Raw genomic sequence first — 27,666 nt, 5'->3', positions numbered from 1 at the left:
AACAAAAAACCCAACAAACAGTTTATATATTTGTTTTTACAAAAATAGCTCTTGCTCGTTCTGTATAGCATTTGATAATAAATTTCACTTCTTTGTTTTATGATATAGGTTTATTCTGGAAGTGGTGCGTGAAAAGTCTAGGTGGAATGGTAAATATTAAGAGTGTGTGTACATCAACGATGGAATAAAATATTGTGTGACTGAAGCATCGTTACTGATAATACTGTTGTGTGTTGTTGTAGTTGTCTTGGAGTTGTACGGTACTTTTTTTTTCAGGGACAGTGCTTGTACTTATCGTGGTTTGATGAATTTTTTCCATGTATCGGGTCTGTTTCCTGCTCTGTCCTCTAAAGCATGGGTAAATGTTCACTGAGCAGTCGACCACTATTGTAACCATATCAGTGTTGAGATCCAGTGTGTCACAGTAAAAGATTCACAAGAACTTTCCACTTATTGTTTAGGGACCATCTCAGATTGTCGCATAAGTTCAAAAAGCGAAATTCATTCGTTTACAGGGGAGGGGGTTAGACCTCCATTCAATTAGTAAACTTCACTTTCGCACTTTTATTTTGTGATTACAAGTACTCTTTATATTGTGTGTAAAAATGAACAAAAGATGCACGCTTGTACCAACAAATTTTGCTGTAACTGTTTCAAACTTGTTCGTGTCATGCTATGGTTAATAGTACTCAAATTTGATCGATTACTTGACGATGTAATGTGCTCAGTGGATACATATTCTTCAGTAGCTATAGCAAAATGCGACATTGTACTCTCAGGCAGACATCAACATTTCACACTTTTGAACTTTAGTTTAGGGGGAGGTGGGAGAGGGGAGGGGGTTTTGATGTAAATGAAGAAATTTGTTTATTGAACTTATGTGACAATCTGAGACGGTCCCTTACAGAGACTCTATTTTGTTATTGTTTACTGAGACTGTATTTTGTTAGCAGTATCATAAGAAAATACAAGAGTCGAGTGCTGGGCAATTCATACTTTAAATATGAAGCAGCAAGTCAAAACTCAATCATTAACACATCAGAAGTTATACAGCTACTGTCCCTTTTGAATGTGAAGTCTTTAAGAGGTTTACAGGAGCAAGACAAGGATGCACTGCTGGCAGCCCTGGTAAACACAGAATGAAGACATTTTGCTATAGTTACAATCCATTGTCATGGAAAAACGACCATACACCACACATGATGCAGTACAGCGCCCTCAGTGTTCAAACCTGTCGTGTTGAATCTGTACAGCGCCCTCAACGTTCTGAATATGATTCGCCACACAAGCCTTGACACCCTATCCCAGAAAACATCAGTGCAGTATTATTTATGCACAGAAGCTGTTTTACGACAAAAAATACGATTAATCTATAATACTACAAAGTACAATTAAAAGTTCTGAATGAGAATTTTAAAATATTAGAGGCTGGGCCATCTTGACAAAATGATTTAATAGTAAGTTTCTGACATCAGCCAAAGACGGAAACCCAGCTGTCTGAAGCTTGGCTTGTCCATTTGGCGCATCGCTACATCTGTGAATATCGATAAAATAAATGCCTTAGCTTTATGGACCTTGTATAATATATTCTAAAATGCATGTACCATGGCTCTGCTGTAATGGCGAATATCAGGTGTTGTTCTTTGTCACTTAAAACTCAAACAATCCTCTCTTTTCACTACTTCAAGTCTTCGCTACGCAGCAGCTAAAATAGTTTTCAGTTTTCTACACTGTGTACAACAATTGAAAATTACGGAAGGTTTTCAGACTGTTTTTGGTGACAACTTAAAAGATATTTGGTGCCGTTATGACAGAGTTTGGATGCATTTCATGTTCAGTAAAAGAGTTCAAGAGTATGTACAGGGTTTCCAATTTTTATCAATGTTTAAATTTCAAAAAGCGACCTACGCTGACAGTTTGTGAAGTAAGTTACCTACGACAATTAAGACACAGGACTCTTCATTTAAAACAAAGCTGTTTTGGCTATTTTGGATCAAAAATGGGCATAAATTCATAAAGTTTTTCCTTTGACACATAATTTCACAGATCTTTCACGCTTTATTTCTCCTTTTTACCCTCGCTTGAATTTTCTTCCGTTTTCTCTGACATCTTTCCATCTTTTGTATTTTCCTCCTCTTCCGGATTATCCTGATATCTGTGGGAAATGATTCAGATGGCCGATTATTTTCAGGATAAGGTATGGCCACAGTTCAGTGAAAGAAGAGAGATCTATGTACATTCTTTAAATAATAACAATAATGGGTTCTTATAAAGAGCACATATCCAAAGTTGGGACCAGTAGCTGTAAATTTTGATAATGTTGTCACTTTTTTTGTTTGAATGTCAACTGCAAGTTCTTGTTCCCCCCAAAGCATGTTGAAAATCCCACTTTTCAGTTGGCCAACATTAAATGCATTGTTATTGTTTACATTTGAATTCTTATCCAGGCCAGAATTCACTTGTCAACAATAACAATGCAGTCTACACATGTACAGGCTGAGTTGACAAGCTGAAACTGTGTATCTCAACATGTTTTTAGGGAGAAGAACAAGAAACTGTACACTCAGTGTGACAGTTTTCGGACAGGGTAGTGAATTTCGCCAAAAGTCGTTTCGTAAATGACCAGCAATACGAAATCTTATTACCATACCTTTCGAAACTTTATTGTGGTTATCCTCAAACTCAGTTGACACGACAGGAGTGGTATTTCGGGGTCAAAGTTGCCAAAGTTTTGACCCCATGTTGAGGGCATAGTAATCGGACTGCAATCCCAGAAATCGGACGACGTGTTTGGAATGTGATTAGGAGCTAAGTATTGATAATTTGAAACTTCAAACCACCGATTTTTAATTTCGATGTGTTTAGAAAACTGTATATATGAATATTTCATGATAATTAGTTATGTTTAATCCATGGACGACTCAACTATATTTCTACGTGTATAGCGCTTATCGGACAGGCTGTGTGTGTGTGTGTGTGTGTGTGTGTGTGTTGCTTTCGGCACCTTGTATCGTACGGTGTGGCTAACTTCGCTAAGTTTGTTCAGTGAGTATTACTTATAATTGTTTCCATTGCATATTTTGTTTGTTTTGGAATAGCACAGACATTATTTAATAAAAATAGCGAGTATATTTCATCGTATGGAATTATTTACCTGTCAAGTTTTTACACAGTCAGTCACTTACTACGTTTACACAATTATGCTAAATATTGTCTGTCCGAAAACTTGTACACTTCTTACGTTCATTAAATGTAGTTTTTTCTCGAAATAACTGCGCAGTTTTCGTTAAAACTACGTGTAATCGTAGCGAACAATGGAAAGAGTATTTTCAAAATCATTATTCTCCCCCACATTCAAAATTCAATGCTAAATCAGGACTTTAGTCAAAATTTCAGTTACTTTGACCTGACGGCAGTATGTTGACAGTATCACTGACGCGGTGTCAGACGACAATTTGTGACCGCCGCTCGTAGCGCCCTCAATAGCTTCTACCAAAAAAAACTATCGAAAACAGGACAACAGTGTCACCTGACTTAACATGAGGTTACATGACCTGTAAAACGCTGTCGATGCGGAGCGAAGTGAGTTTCACTAACAGCATGTCACTAAATGTCCGATAACTGAGGTCGTCCGAAAACTGTCACACTGAGTGTACTTCACAGACAAAATAAAAATTGTGAGAAAATCATCAAAAGTTATAGCTATTGTAGCTATCCCTTTCACCTTTTCATCACCATGGTTTGGCCCAAACCCATTGTTATCAATGGTAAATGTGGACCTGTTTACAGGGAATTGGGGGGGGGGGGAAGGTTAAAACTAGACTGTTTTTTTCTCTTATACTTCATCACGCTCTGACCAAATAGTCTCCTGTAAAAGTGTAATATTGTAATTGATCTTGACAAATGTTTGGAGTTACAGAGGTTAAAAAATTAACCTTCTCTACATCTACAACTTCATATTCCTGGATATATCCACTCTTAATATTGAATTATCTGTATTAAAATAATGGATTATCATCGGCATTACTCACTGGAACATGATAGTGAGTTCCCCCTTGACGAGAGCCACAAACAAGGGCAGTCCTATACAAGCCGGTACTAAGTACAGCAGGGCGGGCTGTGCGTGCTTGAACACGTGCATCACAAAGATGGTGGCAAACAGTCCTAGGATGTATGCGATGAAGCTCGTTGTGAAATATGTTCTAGTGTTCTTATTCAGACTGCAACAACAAACAGAGAGATACAGGTTAATGCATGAAAAAATTCCCTTTCACTGACGAAATTTGACATTTCAAACTTTGAAATGCGCTGAAATAATTCTTTGAAACAGACTAATATATATAAAAATATTACTAAAACACTCAAGTTCCCTCTAGTTCTCAAGTATGGTCATTTTTAAGAAAATGATATTAGATGACTTCAATCCATGATCAAATACTGAAGTTGGTTAAGGTAGTATGCGCCTCGAGAGTGAAAGACTTTTCGCTCTCGAGGCGTATACTGTCCTGTACACTGTCCTGTTTCTTTCGCTCAAACTTTCCATTAGGAATCTTTCAACCATTCTCTTTCAAAATGAAGAATGAAAATCGAGGGTCAAAGTGCAAATTTTGGTATTAGAGAAAGAAATAACCCAATATTTATAGATATTTAAAATTCAAAATGGCCTCCATCGCTGTGTTAACTAGATAGAGAAAAATAAAATTTAAGAATTTGGAAAAACTAAGCCGGAGTAAAGTTTCTTTCACCAAGAGCTTTAAAATGAACCCCCACAAGTGGTATATCAGAAAAGAACTGTAAAAGTTTGAGAGTCCGAATATCTGTCCCCGAGGCGAATTCTCCCTGAAGAATACAAGAATGCTTGGAGTGAGTACATTATGATGAAGTTAAAACTCTCATGGAATGCGTTACTTACCTAACATCAAAACGTAATAGAAGAGCAATAAATATACCGGGAATAACGATATCACCCAGCCCTAACATGGCAAAGTTGCTGGCATCTAAACCCTTCTCAAGGAGATCCTGAGGAAATACCACTGCAAAACAAACAGACAAACAAGCAACCATTCAATAAACAAAGCGTTGTTTTAGTCATGTTTCACCTCTTGTAATGGAAGAAGCTTTTTTGCTGAAAATTGTCATCAGCATTTGTTTGACATTATCCTATTGCATTTATGGATACACGTGATCTGATAGTACCCAATTGATTACACAATTAACACCCCAGATTGTAGAAATTTACTGCTTTGCGCTTTTCAACCCAAAGTCTACTGGTATTATACATCGTACATTACGCTTTCATCAGGGCTGGTAAACATGTAATTTCCCTGAGCATGTCACCAAAGTTTTCTGTGAAAACGATTGACAGTCTGGGGAGAAATCCTGACAATGTTCAGATCACTGAGTTTGGCAAACTATATTCTGACATCTTTAGCCCTTTCACCACCATGGTTTGTCCCAAATCCATTGTTTTCTATGGTAAAGTTGGACCTGTATACAGGGAACTGGGGGTGAAAGGGTTAATGTCTGTATCAGAGCATTGGCAAATGTAAATTTGTGTTCTGGGACAGAGACACTGCACTATAGAATATCAACATGGCACCTGATGTGGCACAAGACCTGAAGATGCACATTTCTGGAAGTTTCAAGAAACCAGGTTGCTGGTTCTGGTGGAATTTTAACATATTCTCCCCACTTGCCTGCAAATGGTACAGTCCCCACGACTGACTCAAGCAAGGGGACAGACAATTGGTATTGTCATTGAAGGGATACATAATTCAATTATCTCTATCAAACACTGCTATATTTGGGCATCATCTCATTTGAGCCAAGGCTGCTGATGAAGTAAGTGAGACACGACTTACATTTGATTGGAGCCTCAAAGGACTTGGCGACAGACACCATGACGTCTGTGGCAAACACCCAGAATATATCATAGACAAACAGCCCTCCCAGGAGAATACATCCAGTCATGACTGTGTTCAACTGAAGCAGCTCAACACCGTTGACGGCAAAGGCCAAACCAAAGACGTTGTTTGCTATCCAATGCTACGCACAAAAGAAAGATAAGGAATTCATTACGCGGCACAATCCAGAAATAATTGATAAACATATTGATAGAGTTAATGCATACAATTGATCAACAGAGCTGAAAACATTCCAATTTTAATACAACTAATTTTCATCTCCCTTCTCCAAAAAGGTTAGAGTTCATATGATAACCTTTGAACTCTGACTCCATTGTGACCTATGGCACTATGAAGAGCTTATCTGTAAACAGGGCTCAAGGGTTAACTATAAGTTACATGTTGTTGCAATTACTTGGCTAAACTTGCATTTCAAACAACCGGTATATAATCTGAGTCCCATTTCATTGAATGTTCAGTCAATAAAATTATTTTGTGTTCTCTCAGTATCCATTTGTAAATTATCAAAGTCAAAGATACTATTGGTTTGACTTTTGATTTTTTTGATACAGTATTTTTTGGACGTTGGGAGACTGTGTAGATATTAAAAACTTCGTTCTTGCAACATGATGACTAGCATCAGGGCAGTCACATGCAGAATGAATGTTAGATGGTTTGGTTCTCTGACTCAAAACTGGTTGTTACTTTTTGCCAGTACGTTAGAAATACATGGTGTACAGAAAAAATGATGGTTAAGAGCAGTTACAGGGCCAGTACTTCTAAGTTTTGATGATTATTTAACGCTATTTTTGTTTTCAATGTCAGCCACAGTTTCTTGTTCTACTCGAAAAAGCATGTTACAATACACAGTGTTAAAGGGGCAGAATATTTATCACCTTTATCTCTGAGCAAATTGTCTAACTGTGCACAACTTTCAAAGGAGATCAAAGGACGCGAACTAAAACCACACTAACAGTCAATGTCAACAACCAATAATGCGAGAACCAGGGATTGAACACTGCCCCTTTAAGCTTGTCATTTCAGCCTGTAACACGTGCAAACTGCACTGTTATTGTTGACAAGTGAATTCTGGTCCAGACTTAGAATGTAACCAACAACAGTGCATTTTATATGTATCGATGCTGTATTGACAAGCTAAACAGTATGCAGTTCAACATGCTTTGGCGAGTAGAACTTACAATTCATCAACAGAACGAGAATAGTGAAAAAATATCATCAAAATGTTACAAATACTGGCCCTTTAAGATATCAATATGAACAGAGGTGAACTAGCCATATTCAGAAGGGTTGAATACAACAGTATTGAACCTGTTAAGAGTTTCATCCAAAGCTGATCTGCCTACAGCTTTTTTACTACAAAAACTTAATGTATAAAGGACATTGTCATCAGTGGTATACATTGAATCTGTGGCAGATCACATTGCGGAGGGAGGTTGCATTTTTGAAACACTACAGAACCTATCTTACCTTTTTCAATAAATACCAAAGACCAAAGGCACTGGAAACTGCCAAGCACACTAAATCTTTGCGGTCAAATTCATAGTTCATTAAATCTGCAACAAAATATATAAAGAAAATATACATATTTATGGTTGTGCAATACGTATCTTCTTTGATGAGTGTTCTCACAAACTAACCTCTTTCTGATAGGATTATGTATACATCCCTCCCCCGTGGTGCATTCCATCTTTAAAGCATAACACATGCATCACAGAATTCATTTCCTTTAACAACTTTTATTAGTCATGGTACGCACTGGGCTGACCAAAACAAAATTTCACCTTGACACAGGGCTTGACAATTTTTTCTCCAGTTCACTTGTCCGTCGGACAAGTGGATTTTCAATTTCACTTGTCCTCACAAAAATTTTACTTGTCCTCCATTTGTAATAATCAGGACCAAAATACTTGCGACGAATTCCGTAGCCGCTTTCAGGGCTTTCTTATTTTAGTAATTTTCGCCGATGTTGACGCCGATTTTTCTCAAAAGTTCACATTGAGTCATTGAAGTAGCCCTGCGTACGGTCTGTGTGTTCCCGGCGTTATACGGCCTCCACCACAAGAGGCCGTATAACGCCGGGAACACACAGACCTGTACGCAGGGCTAACATTGAAGGTACTAGCTGTGATATCGCAGCGGCACTTGTGGCGTGTATCGAACGCGCTTGGGTCATTGGGGTCATCGCCACAGCTATGAAGGTACATATAATACATCGGCTTCCCGTGTTTGGCAAGCATAAATGCCGTCGTAAAAAGATTGGTCAGTTTCTGTCGCTGGTCGTCGTCATTCGGTTTACGCATTGCGAGTGCATGCGATCAGGGTGTTGGCAAGTGAAACCGTATCGGGCTCAGTGGGACCCACAAAATTTCCACAATCATTTTCCCCGTCACGATCTCATCTGTGATGCGCCAAACAGTCCAAATGCGGTTGACTAAACTCGTGAGACCTTATCGATTCAACGCGAAACATGTCGCATCTGTCAAGAAAAGCATTTCGCTTGGTTTGGCAATGGTGGGGTATTTGAGACACGACGTACAGAACATTTTGGAACCGTCATATTTCAACCAAGGCCACTGTGCTTTCCATTTCAGGAGATAACATCTACGGCGTTTTTCCTCATCATAACGCTTATGTTTAGATCTTTTGTCAGAAACATCGTTCTAATCATCACATCGAGTCGTCGATTCTCAGACGATCCCACTCACGCTGGCCCTCGTGGCGCCGTCGTAAATCATCACAACGTCGTTTCTCAGAGTTACACAATGCCCATCGTCGTAAACTACGCGCCTCTTTACGGCAACAGCTTTGCTTGATTTTTGCGTAGGTCTGCGGAGCGGAAATTACGCTCTGGCTCGCGAAAATGCACAATGCCTTGTTTGCGTTAGTGGAAATATTACCGTAAAATACTCATATTTACAGCGATCACTCCACAAACTATCTGCCAACAATGTTCGTCTACCTCGTGAGGCCGCATAAATGATTTTGAAGTACTGCACAGTCGATCGCCGATAAGCAATATGATTGGGTTTTGCAATTTTTTACCTAATTTGTTGGGGCAGAGCAGTCAGCATACAACAAAGAAATGCTGTTTACGCCAAATTTTAAGCGACTTTTTTAATTGGACGATGAAACAATTTCTTGTCGATCATCGAAAAATTGCAACACTGTGTCGGCAGTGAATCTCAGAAGAACGTCACAATTGTATCTAAAAAAAGTCAGTGATTGACATTTATTTTGTGTGAACGACAACGCAAATCGGGCGACACGTGCACAAACCGCAACTTAGGTTCGCGTTGATTGCGCCTGAAGTTGTATAAACAACTTCAAACAACTTGTCCGGCGGGCGACCAGATTTTATTTTTGACTTGCCCGAACGTAAATTTTACTTGTCCCGGGCGTCGGGAGATAGGAATTGTCAAGCCCTGCTTGACATGAAATTACAGAGAGCCAATCTTTGATGGCACAATTTTCCAGTTTACTTCTTAACATTACTGCAAGGAGAAGAACGCACATTAAAAGATTACTCAAGGAATAAATAATCCTGATATCTGGGACTGATGGCAGACGACACTTCACCTTCATGCACTATTTGATCAGTATTCATGCTATAATTTGCATTCTGCAGAGGCAGTGGAAAAAAACAAGTCTCACACTTGTGCGAGCTATGGCCAGTAGTTGGTAAAAATGCACGTTTCACATTGTTGACATTGACATTGTTCACATTGTGCTACGGGGAGTTGTATGCCATTGTACATTATAGAACCCAAACGTGTAAGGCAAACGTGCATGACTAAACACTGTAAAAGTCTGCACGTTAGACATTTTAGACACGTTAGGTCCGTACACGTTAGGTTTGCACGATACACGATAGGTCAGCATGATTGGCATGGTAGATTTTGACCGATGTTGAAAACCTAAAATGACATACACGTTAGACATTTTAGACACGTTAGGTCCGTACACGTAAGGTCTGCACGATACACGATAGGTTTGCATGATTGGCATGATAGAAATTGGAGTCATGTGGAGAACCTAAAATGACATACACGTTAGACATTTTAGACACGTTAGGTCCGTACACGTTAGGTTTGCACGATACACGATAGGTTTGCACGATTGGCATGATAGATTTTGACTCATGTGGAGAACCTAAAATGACATGCACGTTAGACATTTTAGACACGTTAGGTGTGTACACGTAAGGTCTGCACGATACACGATAGGTTTGCATGATTGGCATGATAGAAATTGGAGTCATGTGGAGAACCTAAAATGACATACACGTTAGACATTTTAGACACGTTAGGTCCGTACACGTTAGGTTTGCACGATACACGATAGGTTTGCACGATTGGCATGATAGATTTTGACTCATGTGGAGAACCTAAAATGACATGCACGTTAGACATTTTAGACACGTTAGGTGCGTACACGTTAGGTCTGCACGATACAAGATAGGTTTGCACGATTGGCATGATAGAGGTAGACCTTACCGTGTTTGTAGGCCATCACGTGAATCTTGAGAAATATCGTATAACGTGCCGACCTAAGATTCACGGAGCTAACGTGTCTAAAATGTCTAACGTGTATGTCATTTTAGGTTGTCCACGAGTCAAAATCTATCATGGCAATCATGCAAAGCTATCGTGTATCGTGCAAACCTAACGAGTACGGATCTAACGTGTCTAAAATGTCTAACAAGTATGTCATTTTAGGGTCTCCAGATAAGTTGAATGGTACAGTCATGATATACACGTTAGACATTTTAGACACGTTAGGTCCGTACACGTTAGGTTTGCAAGATACACGATAGGTTTGCACGATTGGCATGATAGATTTTGACCCATGTCGAGAACCTAAAATGACATGCACGTTAGACATTTTAGACACGTTAGGTGCGTACACGTTAGGTTTGCACAATACACGATAGGTTTGCACGATTGGCATGATAGATTTTGACCCATGTCGAGAACCTAAAATGACATGCATGTTAGACATTTTAGAAACGTTAGGTGCGTACACGTTAGGTCGGCACGTAACACGATAGGTTTGCACGATTGGCATGATAGAGTTAGACCTTACCGTGTTTGTAGGCCATCACGTGAATCTTGAGACATATCGTATAACGTGCCGACCTAAGATTTACGGAGCTAACGTGTCTAAAATGTCTAATGTGTATGTCATTTTAGGTTGTCCAAGAGTCAAAATCTATCATGCCAATCGTGCAAATTTATCGTGTAACGTGCTGACCCAATGTGTACGGACCTAACGTGTCTAAAATGTCTAACGTGTATGTCCAGATAAGTCGAATGGTACCATATGTCAATCGTGAAGTCATTATACACGTTAGGCACTTTAGACACGATAGGTGCATCCATGTTTGGCGTGCACGATACACGATAGGTTTGCACGATTGGCATGATAGAATAGGACTTATTTGTACGCCCTAAAATGCAATACATGTTAGACATAGGTTCTTTAACGTTAGGTCTGCACGATACACGATAGGTTTGCACGTTTGGCATTTTAGGCACGTTAGTTCCAACCTGGCATACACGTTAGACATTTTAGAAACGATAGGTGCGGATATGTTGGGTCTGCACGATACACGATAGGTTTGCCAGTTTGGCGTTTTTGGTCACGTTAGTTCGGCTGTTAGTTCCGACCTAACATGTCAAACATGCACTACTAAAATGTAAAAATGTCTAAAATGAAAAAATCCCGACTTCTGGCCATGGATGAATTGTGCAATTGGTACGACAATTTCTTTTCAGTGTCAAAAGTATCATTGAAGATGAACACATTATTTTTGCAAAGGCACGTCTGGTAACATTTCATGCACTGACGTTGCAGAAATGGAAGTGGTCCTGCTGAATGGCAACCTGACAGTGTGAGGGCGCTATCACAGTGATAGAGTGACAGGTCGTCAGCCATTTCATGATTTTTGACAGTATGATTACGTTCGAGGTAGTCTTGTATGCTACAGACACCAGCCCACCAACACAACACTCACCTTCTTTCTCTTCACCACTGCCTTTTGTAAGTATAATGTGGTACGGAACATTGGGAAACGACTCTGTCAACAGCTTCCGAACCCCTGGGCTGTGATCAGATGAGAAAAGATGTAAGAGAAAATGCAGGTTCTGGTTAATTTGGAAATCCTATCAGAATCCTTTACACTTTCAGTCAACAGTGATTGAATCAATTAATCTAGTTACTAAAAGTCTGATCTTAAACTCATCTTTACCTCAGCTGAGGTCAAGGTCAGCTTCTGTAGGCAACATGGTTATACTTGAATATGGCAGTAGAAAAGATTACACAAACTATCCCTGTGGTCCCAGGACAGTCACCCCCTAGAAATTTACTGACCAGATATCTACCCTTACCCAATCCCTAACCTTGGCCCCAAATGCTGAGTAGCAACCATCCTGGGGGTGACCTGCTTGATACCATCAATATGACATACTTCTTGGGGACAGGGACCGAGTCAAAGTGGCCATTTTTATTAGTTTCTTTTATTCAAACCATCATCCAACAAGGCAAACACCCAATTACAGGATATGGTATCCAACATCCATCACCCACCACCCAATGGAGCAATGAGGAGTAAGGTGCCTTGCTCAAGGGCACAACACCGTGCTAGAGTCCGTCCTCCGACACTGAGTCTGTTACATTGTATCTACACAGTCTGGCACTCACTGTCCTACACAGTCTGGCACTCACTGTCCTACACAGTCTGGCACTCACTGTCCTACACAGTCTGGCACTCACTGTCCTACACAGTCTGGCACTCACTGTCCTACGCAGTCTGGCACTCACTGTCCAACACAGTCTGGCACTCACTGTCCAACACAGTCTGGCACTCACTGTCCTACACAGTCTGGCACTCACTGTCCTACACAGTCTGGCACTCACTGTCCTACACAGTCTGGCACTCACTGTCCTACACAGTCTGGCACTCACTGTCCAACACAGTCTGGCACTCACTGTCCAACACAGTCTGGCACTCACTGTCCTACACAGTCTGGCATTCACTGTCCAACACAGTCTGGCACTCACTGTCCAACACAGTCTGGCACTCACTGTCCTACACAGTCTGGCACCCACTGTCCTACACAGTCTGGGCACCCACTGTCCTACACAGTCTGGCACTCACTGTCCAACATTCCTACACAGTCTGGCACTCACTGTCCTACACAGTCTGGCACTCAGTGTCCAACACAGTCTGGCACTCACTGTCCAACACAGTCTGGCACTCACTGTCCAACACAGTCTGGCACTCACTGTCCTACACAGTCTGGCACTCGCTGTCCAACACAGTCTGGCACTTGCTGTCCAACACAGTCTGCCACTCACTGTCCAACACAGTCTGGCACTCACTGTCCAACACAGTCTGGCACTCACTGTCCAACACAGTCTGGCACTCACTGTCCTACACAGTCTGGCACTCACTGTCCTACACAGTCTGGCATTCACTGTCCAACACAGTCTGGCACTCACTGTCCTACACAGTCTGGCACTCACTGTCCAACACAGTCTGGCACACACTGTCCTACCCTACACAGTCTGGCATTCACTGTCCTACACAGTCTGGCACTCACTGTCCAACAGTCTGGCACTCACTGTCCTACACAGTCTGGCACTCACTGTCCTACACAGTCTGGCACACTGTCCAACAGTCTGGCACTCACTGTCCTACACAGTCTGGCACTCACTGTCCTACACAGTCTGGCACTCACTGTCCAACACAGTCTGGCACTCACTGTCCAACACAGTCTGGCACTCACTGTCCTACACAGTCTGGAACTCAATGTCCTACACAGTCTGGCACTCACTGTCCTACACAGTCTGGCACTCACTGTCCAACACAGTCTGGCACTCACTGTCCTACACAGTCTGGCACTCACTGTCCTACACAGTCTGGCACTCACTGTCCTACACAGTCTGGCATTCACTGTCCTACACAGTCTGGCACACACTGTCCTCCAATAATGAGTAGGTACCCTAACCACTGCCCAGCCCCATGGTGCCCCCGGTAAAACCAGACATTCAGGTAAGTTTGCCACCATGTAAAGGTGGCTGCTAGAACAGGTTGGACAGTCTTGTCCTGTACTTAGACAACTCTCAATGGTCCATAACGTCAGCCTGCACATTCATAACTTGTGTTAAATAAATGATATAAACCTACCTTATAATATGGGCCAGTGCCAGAACTCCAAGAAAGAAAAAATAAATTGTCAAAAGTAGATTGATATATTCCTTGGAAAATATCTGAAAGATACAAAGACAAAATGTATGTATGTGTAAACTCAACATATAATTTTCTGACTTTTTTGAAACCTGGGAATCTGATATTTTTGAAACCTAAGGAAACTGTTTAATGGGAGAGATGTAATATACAAAATTTTGTAATATAATATTTCATTTTTTCTGTTAGATTATGTCATAACTTCCTCCATGGATGGGGCTGGATGAACCACCAGAGCGTTTGGATCATTCTACAATGTTGTGAACATAGGGGATGCCAGGCAAGTGAGGCGTGATGCAATGGGGGGAGCTGACTTACCTGGAAAACAATGTAAATACCCAGGAGCGTACCGCTAGCAATGATTGGGAACATGGCAGCGTCTTTACTGGACATCATTTCAGGAGTTTCACCCGAGTCCTGGAACAAATCAGCGAAGAGAATGACATGAAAAAATCACTCAACATTCTCACTTTTAACAATAATATGACATTTCCTTGCAATTTACTAAAGTACTTTCTCTGATTTTGCTAAGTGCTATCATTTCTTTGATGCGACTTCAACATCAAAAAAAGAAAGAAATGTCGAAAGAACTTGCCCAAAACAATAGTTTCACAGTGCACCCTTGCAGGCCCTCTGGAGCCAATAGACAAAAAGACTGACTAATAAAAACATACTTTGTTCATGGAAGCTTGTACATAAGTTAACAGATCACTGTGCTATACCCTAAAATTTCCGTAAAATTTCAATACTTTTCATGACCAAAAATTTTTAGTCAAATTTTGGGGTTGGTGAACCATTTGAGTACTCTGATTTTTCCCAACAAAATTTTAGTGGAAAATTTTACGCATTTCTATGAATTTTTCTGTAATTTTTTTATAAGTTTGGACCAAACGGTTTTCATTTTACATCAAAATTTTGGTAAAAATTTGAAAAAATTTGACTGAGGTACATTTTATAAAGGCAACGAAAATGACTTTGGCATTCAAAAGATTAATATAATGCTGCAAACAGACTATGTCTGTTCTCAGGTATCTGACTATGAGTTTTCTGGATGTAATGAATTTAATATATTTGTTTGATAATTGACCTTTGACTTATTCAAATAATGCAGGGAGGAAGATCTCTTTATTCATTCCACTAGGCCATGGCAAAGATATTTAGAAGTTATGAGAATTTGGTTGCTAGTACAAGAAATCATCTCAGTATAAAAGTGATGAACAGATACAGATATGGAAGAGCAGTACATTCAGATAAAATTTCAGACAAAGTGAAGTCCTAACTTTGCCACTGTGAAACAGAAATGATGAAACGACTGCAAAGTTTCGAGTACACTGTATACTCTTAGTACACCCTTGACTGTAGACTTCAATGGGTAAAACTTGTGGTGTTTCTTTACGCAATCCTCTCACCACCATGACAGTCTGTTCAACCTCTTATTTTGCAATGGAATGTGCCATCTACATATTTGATGGGGGAGATGTGAATGGTAATGTCTTGAGTTGGAAATTTTGTGGTTTTAATTGCATTAGCATAATTAGGAATTTGGTATCTCATCACACAACATACTTAATGAATTGATTGTTAGTACGCAGAAAATCTGTGCATATGCACATGACGACACATTCTCTTTACCCGTTCACCATCATGGTATAACCCAACTCCACTGTTTCCAATGGTGAGGGTGGAACTGTGTACAGGGAAATGGGGGTGCAAAGGTGAACTGCTGGATACAACTCTGTGATGAATGCAATGAGGTGAAGATGTGAATAGCAAGAGTTTTGAACAAAGTTGAAGTTGTAACAACAGACTACACACTAACCACAACACAATTATAACTGCCTATTAAAGGGACAACAGTTGTTACGTTGACAATATTTCCATTATTTTTTATTCTACAAAAACAAATTTCTCATTCGTTTCCCTGGAAAGTATGTCCGAATACAAAGATTCGCCATGCCTAAACAACGTGATGTGTATACAATATGTAATGTAATCGCTGAGAGATGAATTCTCATCCAGACTGATATTCAGTTGTCAGCAATATTACATATTGGACAATTGTACACAAGTTGGCTGTATTGGCATGTGTTGGGGAGTAGAACAAGAAACTCCAATTCACAACAGAACAGAAATAACAGAAAGCAAACAGAAAATGAAGGCAGCTTTAAGGCAACTTTAAGTTCAATACACAAAGAAATGGCATAGAAACAGCAAAGCAGATGCTATGGTTGGTATGATGGAACATAAACGTGATTATATCACAGTCACATTGGGATCCATACTATTTGTTGTCATTTTGTCAACGTTGTTGTCATTCCTCCTTGACATCACAGTTCGTGGTTGCTTTTCTACTATTTTTCTACTATTTTCCAGATATTAACAGACATATCTGCAAAGGTGTACATTTGGTTTGTTTATTATTATAAAATTGCAGACGGTAAACATGTTTGGAAAAACTCTCACATATTTAGCTTTCTGTACACAGCCCCTGCCAATACAATACCCTATATTTATTTAACCCTTTCCCTGCCCGACAGTATCACTTCCCCATCAGCCAAGTCAGTAAAACGTAGTATTGAGCCAAAATGTGACGTATTTTCACCCTCTTGGCTTGGTATGTTACAGCATCTTTAGTCCAAAAAAATCCAAGTTTATTTATGTTTTCAACAGCCTTCAAATGTACAGTATTATGTTAAAATACACCATATGGAATATGTTGAGTTTCATTAATTTTAACCATCTTGACCTGATGGTGAAATATGAACTTGGCAGGAAAATGGTTAAGCAATAATATACCCCTCCCTGTTCACAATGGATAAAAAAAACTATGCATGACATAATGTGCAAGGCGAAGACGAGTACATCATGGAGCGCAAAGTTTGCTTGAGTCCACTATGGGCCGGAAGGGGGTACATGATTGCTATTATTTTATAGTTTTGCCAATGCCAGTGAATGTGTAGACAACATCTTGGGCCACAATGCTGGATAATCCGATACATTATCAGTAATAATCTGAGGGTATGACATCATCAAAAAAATCACTGGTATTGGCAATATATATAATAGTCGCGCCAGCGGCTTACTGACTACGCATGCGCTTATTCATAATATACTATGCGAGTAACCGGAAGTGTACCCTTCTTTCTTGGGCGCCGCCATGTTTTTTTTTGAGTACTCGTAAATAAACAAATACGAAACAAAGTACTATGATATAACATGCCTTTTATAAAATATACCTCTTTTATTAGCCAGTAAATGTTATTATACACCTTGTCGCTGATACAAAGTATCGTTGATATAGATAAACGGAGAAAACTGTCGTGCATATGAACGGGGGCATACACAAAGAATGCTGGGATTGAATTATAGAAGAGCGCCCCTTGTGTCAATAATTAGATTCAAAAATTGCAAGTTTTTAGATGGAACGCTATAGTTTTCAGCTTGCAAGTGGAAGGTGGGCAGTGCGGTTACCATTGCAATGATAATTATTGCATAATACGTCCCTTGTTTAACGCCATAGGCTGTTATCATTGTAAAAATTGCCAATTTTCGTCCAAATTTTTTACACGCTACAGAAAATCTATACCTGCCCTGCTGCAGGGTTTGACGTCGTGTAAGTACGTGAACTGCTTTCATCAGAGGGAAACTGGGCATAGTTGTCATATAAACGTTTATGAAGTAACAATTACAGTTTATCATGAATCAATACAAATAACATTGCCAATCTTAACCCTGGCGCGACACCAAGGGCTGAGCCCTATATAATATATATAATATAATATAATTATCATATTTCAAATGTGTATGTTGACATTAAGTGTGTGACAATTCCCACTGTGACTCATGTTACAGTCCACTAGCCACCATTTCCTGAATAATATCATACACCCACAAAAGATTTAATTTGCATTCATTTATAATTCCCTCTGTCTTATTAAAAGTCTCGTTAGTCAAATTTAGCATTTGTCATTGGCAGTACTCCAGTAAATTTTAAAGGGTTTCAAAGTCATGCTATGAGGGTCTCCTTTTCAAGGGGCATACAAGAAATAATACTGGTGTTCAAATATCATTTTCCAACACACCAAAAGCTGAGCTAAAATAATGAAATTACACCATGTATTATGAATTCATAAAACTAACGACTTTCCGTGGCACTTTGTCAATATTTGATAGAAAACATAAACTCAGAAAGGTGATGTCTTTTACTGTAATCTTGCCAAACTCAATTTTCATCCTCAGCTCAATTTGGTTAAAACACAGTCCCTCTATCCACCGGTCTGGAAACGTGGCTGGTTTCTTTGTGACACTCCGTGATATGAACAAACACACGATTCACACCTTAAACAAAGGACACTGACAATGTTCAACTGGCTGTTTTATCGATGTCGCTACCCCACGATCCTATGACAGCCGCAATGTGATCGTTCAAAAAAAAATGACGTTTGTGGGTTGTTATTTTCAGAATATCACAAAACATTACAACTTGTTCCCTTTAGAAACACTAAACAATTTACTTTTTCATTAAGTGGGTAACGTTGCCCCTCTAGATAAAGCTTGAAAGGGACGACACATTATGGTTGCATTATGATCACGATCGAAAAACAAAATAGCCACGCACTGTTCGCAAGTCTCATGGACTATTGCCCGAAATCAAGAAGACAGGCAAAATCAGCTGAATATTAACATCGACAGCTGAGAAGTTCATTACCAAAATTGTTATTGTGTTGACATGATAGCATTTTGTAAAAGGTATTTACTGTGCCTGAGCGAGAGCGTACGTATCGAGAGTTCGCCATATTGACGCTACATGGGAAAATATGCGAATAAAATCTACGTGCATTTCTCAGCAGTTGTCGTTCATATTCTGCTCAGTTAACAGACATAATTTCACAGAATATAAATAGAATATTACACAGAAAACATATTTAGATCGTATTTGGAGGCACTGACTACTAGCATTGCAAGAGAAAGGGACGACAAATTTTCCGGTGTGTTTCCAGCCGTGCCTGAGCGAGCGTACGTATCGAGAGTTCGCCATATTGACGCTGCATGGGAAAATGTGCGACCACACAACTAAAATCTACATGCATTTCTGCAGTTGTCTTTCCTATTCTGTTCAGTTAACAGACATGATTTCACAGAATATTACACAGAAAACATATATAGATCATATTTGGAGACACTGACTACTAGATTGAAGAGAAAGGGACCACAAATTTTCCGGTGTGATTCCTTGTGCTACGTACGTCAACACACTCGCAGCGGTCAACCCCAGAAATTATCGCACACTATCATCATTTACGATGGGATAAGGATCACGAAAAACACACACCGGTTTCAGGATATGATAATTTCTGTCTTCGTGTCGTAGATAGACGCAGAGAACAGAACACTTAAATAGAGCCAAAAACAGCGAAAATTCGAGAAAAGCGTACACACAATCGGGTACTGTGGCATGCAGGACAAACCCAAGCTACGCATTTATCACGTGACTGGCCCTCGTATCGCGGTTCAGCTGTGCGGTCTAGGTGATTGACACCTTTTACAATAGGCGTTTCCAGACCGGTGGATAGAGGGACTGTGGTTAAAAGAAGTGAAATACAAACAACATGTCCCATATTATGCATAACAACATTTAACAAAAAAGGTCATTAACGATGTAAGACACAGGCCTAACGACATATTGTTATTTTGTTGGTTGTGTGCCAAGGTGTTGATCTAGTTGTGAAAAGTAGATCAATTTTGTGAATTACACAGACTTCTGTGGGTGTTATGCAAGAAAGATAGAATCTACAGTACTAACAGAAGGCCTACAGACAACATCTTCGAAGCAGCTGAGCACATGTGAAACCAAACTGATTATGGATCAAATGATCTGTACAGGCCACACTGGTGTTGACCGAAGATGCCTGGTTGACGTAGCCACTGATCATGAAATTACTCCAAATGTGAGCTATGAAAGTCTGTGAAAAAGAACTGTTCGCAATCAACAGTTTTTCATCACTGTAGGCTATCGTCACTGGAACAGTGGTGTGGATTGTTCAGGTCATTTATGCTGCGATTTTATATGACTTTAAGTTCCGGGTGTCAGCTTTGTGAGCAAACTTAGCCAAGTGTTTGTCAACAATAACACACATCTCTGGAGTGTTGTAGATAGTGGTCCATGTGAGGGAAACATTGTAGGTGATCTTATAATGAGCAAGAGAGCTTTTTCTAAGAAATTTGCCCGGACGCGCACATGTGACATCGCTGACGAATTGATGTTTACAGCTTCCGATTTTAATTCATGCATTAATTCACCAATATCACTGATGGATATCAATAACTGAAATGGCTGCCACAGGGCCTCATAAAATCAGATTAAAAAGACAAAACAAATTGACATGAACATGTACCTTATAATGTAATTTTCTGAGTTTGTAAAAAATTGGCCAAGGCATAACTAACTTACATACCTGTGTGAACTACAAGAAAAACATAACAAATGCCCCCTAATGGCTATATTTGATTGGATTAAAAAACAAATTTGCAGGCATCCGTTGCCTGTCAGAAATATCTGTGTGAATGCACTTACAAATATAGCAAAATGGCCGCCTGGCGGCCATATTTGATTATACCATAAAAAAATCAACAAGCCATAATGTATTATCCTTGTGCCAAATTTGATAGAAATCAGTTCACTTCTGAGATGGCAGTGTCAACGTAGATCCGTATTAACAAAGTGACCACCTGTTGGCAATATTTGGTTGCATCAAAAAAAAAAGAAAGAAACTGTGTGTGGCAGTATGTTATCCTTCAGCCAGGCCATATATATGAGATCTTAGTGTGAAGGATGCACGGACACACAGACCAAAAGCTGCCTAATCTGTAAGTCCCCCAGGACAGACTAACAAATGAAAATTTGAAGGCCCCTGAAAACCTAACTCTAAACCTGATTTTAACAGACTAAACCTGCTACAACATGCCAAGCCAAGTGGTTGAAATTATGAGATAGTTTTTTGCTCAGTACCACCTTTTACTGACTTGGCAGAAGGGGAAGTGATACATTCTGGCAGTAAAGGGTTTAATGCTGTATTCATTGACAAGTAAGTTCTTGTTTACATGACACTAGAAACAATAATAGTATCCATGATAAACCTAGGTCTACCTATGTTTATTCACCTCCTACCTAAATTTATATACATGTACCTACATGTACACGCTAATGTACACCAATGTCTGTATCTTCCTTAGCTTACAAAAGAAGTCAGCTACTGCACTTCTTACTAAAATAGGGGCTATAAAACCCAGACAGGATCAGCATCGACAAATACGTCTGGAAGGGGGACTTGAAAAAATACCATACTACTACAAACAGACAATGACTCCATTAACTTTTACGATTACATTTCAGTTTGCAAAAAAATTCTTGAAATGCAGGAACATTGTATCTATATGACCTCAAACTTTTTTCTTTCTTGGCAATTTCCTAATATTTACTGTAACTGACTTGGGTGTTATCAAATCTCTACCTTTGTTGGTTAATGTCTAGTAATAAATTCTTTCTGAGCGGATTAATCCTCTGTAGAATTCGCAGATTGAAATAAAATAATAGTGTACAACAGCACACTCACGATTTTAATCTCTCTTTATCAATCTAAAATGGATCAATAATTATTGTTTAATCTTCTGAACACTGCCACACAAAACATGAAAACCCATTTGAATTCTCTTAAACCGTGAAATACTATGGTTACTGTAACTGTTCAAACTGAGGTGAAGATTTATGTGTGCCCTACTTTCAGCTGAACCCTCTTTCTCTAAAGGGTTACACTTGAAAATTGACCAGGTGACTTTACTCAAAAGAGTGAGACGTGTTTCTGTAAAATCACTACCCACGGCATCTTGCACAATCTTCATTTGATTTTGATAAGTCATTTATTCAATGCCCATCAAGATTGCAAACATGAGTTCTTTTATTTTATTTTGAAATCTCAATATCACACTTGGTGTTGGTAAGTCATTTACATATTGAATATTTAACATGTTCATAGATAACATTAACAGAAATGAGCATTTAATGAAGTTAACTCTTTTTCTCCTTTGAGGGTTAAGGTAGTATGTGCCTCGAAAGTGAAAGACTAAAATCTTTCAGTGAAACTTTCCTTTAGGAATCTTTCAACCATTCTCTTTCAAAATCAAGAATAAAAATTGGGGGTCACCGTGGAAATATTTGTTATAGAGAAACAAATTACCCAAGATTTACTGATATTTAAAATTCAAAATGGCCACCATCCCTGCGTTAAGTCTATTGATAAAAACAAAATTTTCGAATTTCGAAAAATTAAGCCTGTAAAAAGTTTTCTTACACCAAGAGCTTTAAAATGAACCTCAACAAGTGGTATATCAGAATAGAGTTGTAAAAGTTTGAGAGTCCGAATATCTGACCTCAAGGCGCGATCTACCTCAAAGTTCACGATTACAAAACTGAATTTGTGAAGATACTATGCAACAAATATTCTTCTCACTTAGAATGACAGAATTCCACAAATTTCCTCAGGAATAATCTGCCGTCTTGTGAAAAATTTTCACAGGAGAACTCTGCTTTTTTCCACTCATTCTATTTGCTTTCAATGCCTTGATAAGTCATCTACTCAATGTCCATCAACATATGGACTTTTATTTTTATAATATTGAAACAATACTTGCTATTATTAATGGCCATTTTGAACTTGAATTTTCTAAATATCTGGGGATGTCATGAGCAAAATAAAGGCACACTCAACACTACACGACTTGGTAAGAACACGATTAGACTTTGTGGAAAGAGGTTTATGGTAATCCTGTCTCTCAAGGAGGGTCAAAGGTCACAATTACCACAATTCTCAATTTTGGATGAACTTGCATATCAAATTTGTCTTTTCACAATTTCTATTAGATTTTTATACATCATCTGTCAAATGCTGGTGCAGCCATTAGCTGTAACTTTTGAAGACGTTTTCACATTTTTTTTTTAATGTCAACTGCAGTTTCTAGTTTCCACAAAGCATGTTGAGATAGAGTATTCAGCTTACCAACTCAGCCTGTACATGTATACACTGCACTGTTACTGTTAAGGAGTGAATTCTGGTCTGGACTAGAATTCAGATGTAAACAATAACAATGTACAGGTAGAGACACTGTGCGTCAACAAGGTTAATAGGCTGGTGTTTAAAAATGCTTTACGTGATAGAACAAGAAATACAAGACGAAAATGGTGAAAAAAATCATCAAAATTTACAGCTGCTAGCTACTATCCTTCGCATGTTCATTCTTGAAATATCAATATGGTACTTACAATTGGTTACTCTTTTGTAATAAAGCTTGACTTTCAAACATTTTTGGAGATGCTATGAGGACAAAAGACACATTCAACAAAGTTCAACTTGTTGAAAGGAACAGGATTGAACTTGGTAAAGAGAGGGTTAACTGAGCTCCTCCGAGAAGGTGAAGGTGAACCCTACAGATTGATCAGAGGAAATGAAGTCAGTATGAAAGAGGACAACATAAGACTGAAGATAGAGCCACGACGTCAAAGGTTAGTTGTAGCTGTCTGTTGGATTGTGATTTGTTACCTCAACGACATGCATTCCAAACATCCCTCCATATCTGTCATCTGTTGGGGAGTAATTAACACCCGAGGGATCCCTGTTGGCGTCCACCTCATGCATACTTGAGAAACCCTACATGGATAATTGAGTGAGAAAACCCCACGGAATCTCATTAATTTGACGACTTGGTTTATCCCCAGAGGGAGGAGAGAGTTGCACTCACAGTCATCATCATTGCCACACAGTGATCAGGGCGTATATGTGTATACTGACCTGTCACTGTGATCACATGATGATATGAAGAGGGAAGGGGTATATTGATGTAGAATGACCAGTCACAACAATCATGGTTACCTTTGCACAAGGGTAATATGATGAATATTGACTGGTCATAATAATGATCATTAGGAAGTTGATTATGAAAAGGGTGAACATGGCATACAATGACCAGTCATGATGATCATGATGACCTATGACAGGGTGTTATGACCTATAATAACCAGTCATTATAATCACATATTGACCTAGTCTACAGGAATGTGGTGACTACATGATCTTCAATGCTTTTTACTGAACGTGCACACACATGATGTTGTTTTATTAGCAAACTTGTGTGTTTGTAGGATCTTAGCACTTTGGAGCTGCTAATATTAAGTTATAATCTCTCATTAAAGTTTTACTTAGCAGTAGCGAGGTAAAGCTGCAGATAAAAATTGGTGCATTACGGTCAAAGCAACACAAAACCTTTTCATACCTATTTTACTCTCAGAGCAAAGCCATTGAAAAACAACGGCTTGACCAAAATTTTGTTTGTGAAAGAGTCAGTTTACTTTACCATAACTATGGCTTAATTTAACCCTTTCACCACCATGGTTGTCTCAAATCCATTGTTTCTATGGTAAAGTTGGACCTGTGCACAGGGAACTGGGGGTGAAAGGGTTAAAGCTTACAATCACAAAGAATATTTCGTTAACTCTAACAAATCTCACACTAACATTATGCTTATCTGGAGATACAGGGGCTGGGATACAAGCTGCGAAAAATGCATAAAATTAGCGAGACAAAGTTATTATTATGTGGTGAAAATGTACAGGGAAGTCAACAAATCATATCTTAATCATCATCAAATCACACACACAGAGTATAAATACAGAGAGTGATCATAGAGTGATCATAACGACAAAACGTAAATGCAATTCAACTGGTGTAAAGCATAGATTAGTAAGACAGCATAAATATTTGAGAACATGAAATTGCTGGGCAACGTACGTTTTTAGATGTCTGTGAATTTTAGTACTACTACAGCTAACACTGTCATTATTGTGGCTTTGTCCTAATAATGTACTTATTTACGTAATGTTCGATAACAAAACTCATCACTGGACAGGTTCCGAGATACAAACTATTCACTTTTCAGCATATATGCTCTCACAATGTATGTTATTCAGTGCTAATATAAGAAACACAGAGCAAAGAGAGTGCCTCTCTCTCTAACTTTTATTAACTTGGACCACTGACTTATCCTCTTTCTCCCAATGACAGTCTACTATAAATTAATAAGTTAATACCAAGTCTGACTTGGTTGCAACATGTCATGGGTTGCCCAGTTGGTATGCTTGACATAGTAAAGCAAAGTAGTTGCCTCCTGCACTGTTTACTGTCTTTGATAGCATTTTATAGTATTGGGTTACTACTAAAAAGGACTTGGGATATAAGAGTAACTGGTGCCTGGGCAATTAATGTTCAGTTTTAACTAGATGTAGATACTGCTTGGTAAGTTCATGGTAGCTTACAACTAATTCCCACCTGGGAGAAAAAGGATTATTCATGGAACTACAGAAAGACTCTAAATTTGCCTCTTTTCCTTATGAGCACACACCAGTAATCCTGCCTGCCCATGGGACTGAAAGGTAAAGAGCACAGAGCAAGTATGGCTGATTTATAGCCCTTTGAAGAGTTCACATACCAGGAGTGACATAGGCAGGTATTTGTATTACAATTTGTAATTGTCCTTTTGTTTTCACTAGGACATACTGATCAGTCCATCCGACTCCACTATGAACTTGATATAATGATCAGGTTCACTTTGGGACGCTTGTCTGCCCAGACTAATGAACTAAACTCACTACTTGCATACAATACTGACACCAAGTTATACATGTCACTGTATGGATATGGATGGTCTCTGCTGTCTAAACTTTGTCACTGTTCACTACTTGAAGAGTAAGTACACAAACCGATAATCAATTGTAAAAGTGAAACGTGCTTACATAAACCCTTTGAGCGCCAAAGTCAATTTTTGTCACCTGTATAAAATGTGCCCCAGTCAAAATTTTTTCAGATTTTTGCCAAAATTTTGGTGAAAAACTGTAGCCATTGAAATTTGATGTCCATTTGATCCAAAATTATTGAAAAAATTACAGAAAAATTCAGAAAAATTGGTAAAATGTTGCACTGAAATTTTGGTGGGAAAAATTACAGTACTCAGGGTTAACAGGATGACCTGTTGAATATCTGTATATTCACGTAGTTGTGAATCACCCTTTGGACTGTAACAATGTTAAAAGTTCAGACAGAACGAAAGGACACTGCTTTTGATTCCTGATTTAGTTTGCTCATGGAGCTAGATCCGTTTCTAGCTCCATGGTTTGCTTGACTGCTTGACAAGGAAAGGTGTGGGGGCAAAGGTAGCCGCTTCTCCTTTCAACCCTATAAAGCACATTTCAAAACTGGGAAATATTTTCCTCTATAATAACTACATGGAAGACAATAATATACATGATCATTTTAATACATTGGAATATCCTGAACAGAGAATACGATGACAATTGCATGTGTTTCTTTTGTTTCAAACTTCACAGTATTAGACTAGTTGCTCATTTTGGAATATTTCTATTTTATTTCCCTGCAAAACAAACCAACCACCTGGAAAATTACTAGGAAAGGTCGTCTCGGAGTATATCTTGAAAACCAGCTCGTTCCTAGTTCAAATCACGGTCCCTGTAATGCAGGAACGAGGAGTGTCACCATTGCCGACAACACAAGAATGTAAAACTGAATATAATGGACAACGGGGAAAATGTTATTTTCATTATAGGTTGCTGTCAACGAACGAAATGCGGTTGCAGTAGTAATAGCAAGTAAAAAGTAACCCCTTCATACTTCTTGTGTTTCCTTATTTTTTGATTATTATGATAATTTATTTATTTCAATCTCGTCTCGACACTTCCTGAATTTATTGAATGATGTACCGGGCCGAGTGTTAGAAAGAAAGTCTGGAATTACCACTCCGATATTTGCAGTTGTTATTCTTAACACTTGTTTCTATTGATCCAAGAAGTAAATTTGCAAAGAGAGTCTTGAAATCGCCTAAACACCGGTACCATATGTTACACGTGTCGCGTCTTGCTTGCTACAGTACAAAAGGTAATATGATGCATAAAGCCGGGTCAATGAAAAATTTCACCTTACCACTTTGCCGGGCAGGGGCATGTGTAGCATCGTAAACATCTACGGGATTATCAGTGGGTTTGAGCTGAACAATGTAAAAAGTGTTTCTGCGTTTTACAGTTTTTGGTTTCAATGCTTACGTGATTCTAATAAAAAACGAGAAGTCTGACGTGTCGCCTCCGCAGACACTGAATGCAGAGAGCGTATGTACTGCTGAGTACACTGTACAGTAATCCTTTACTTGCCTTCTGTTCCTTATGGTATCTAACAGAGCGAAAAGCACCGAAGAAAATCGGCACCAGTGCCATTACGACAAGACTGCCGTATGCGATGGCCATTCCCTCGGGCGTTGATGGAGTCCTGACCGTGGCATTGGTTGCGGTTTCGTTCAAAGTCTCGTTTATTTGCTGTATGGTTTCACTCACGCTCTCTTCAACGTCCGCCATGTTGAAAAATTCACGGTGACGTCTCTATT

The 27,666-nt window shown here is 39.1% G+C and overlaps 1 protein-coding gene across 3 annotated transcripts; it reads right to left on the bottom strand.

Annotated features, from left to right (window-relative positions):
• Nucleotides 1-55: 55 nt before the first annotated feature.
• LOC139133224 (minor histocompatibility antigen H13-like) lies at nucleotides 56-27,666 on the bottom strand. 3 transcript variants are annotated; one of them, XM_070699707.1, is made up of 10 exons: nucleotides 27,437-27,665; nucleotides 23,766-23,873; nucleotides 14,491-14,589; nucleotides 14,113-14,195; nucleotides 11,938-12,026; nucleotides 7,392-7,477; nucleotides 5,862-6,045; nucleotides 4,913-5,033; nucleotides 4,032-4,220; nucleotides 56-2,155 (listed from the first exon to the last, which is right to left on the bottom strand). In XM_070699707.1, the coding sequence occupies exons 1-10, from the start codon at nucleotides 27,635-27,637 to the stop codon at nucleotides 2,059-2,061; spliced, it is 1,257 nt and encodes a 418-aa protein (XP_070555808.1). In that variant the 5' UTR covers nucleotides 27,638-27,665; the 3' UTR covers nucleotides 56-2,058. The 3 variants fall into 3 exon arrangements, with proteins under 3 accessions (XP_070555808.1, XP_070555811.1, XP_070555809.1); XM_070699710.1 differs by lacking the exon at nucleotides 23,766-23,873 and having other exon boundaries at nucleotides 27,437-27,664; XM_070699708.1 differs by lacking the exon at nucleotides 56-2,155 and having other exon boundaries at nucleotides 4,028-4,220; nucleotides 27,437-27,666.

The sequence above is a fragment of the Ptychodera flava genome, chromosome 5 (assembly GCF_041260155.1).
Source record: "Ptychodera flava strain L36383 chromosome 5, AS_Pfla_20210202, whole genome shotgun sequence".
NCBI classification, from domain to species: Eukaryota; Metazoa; Hemichordata; class Enteropneusta; family Ptychoderidae; genus Ptychodera; species Ptychodera flava.
Note: the sequence above shows the minus strand (reverse complement) of the source record. Positions and strands in the feature narration are given on the sequence as shown.

Coding starts and splice junctions, on each gene's coding strand:
- LOC139133224 (XM_070699707.1), bottom strand. CDS start 27,637: ATGGCGGACGTTGAAGAGAGCGTGAGTGAAACCATACAGCAAATAAAC. Junction 14,196..14,490: donor GTATTTACATTGTTTTCCAG/GTAAGTCAGCTC, acceptor TGTATCTTTCAG/ATATTTTCCAAGGAATATAT. Junction 2,156..4,031: donor GAACTCACTATCATGTTCCA/GTGAGTAATGCC, acceptor CATTTCCCACAG/ATATCAGGATAATCCGGAAG.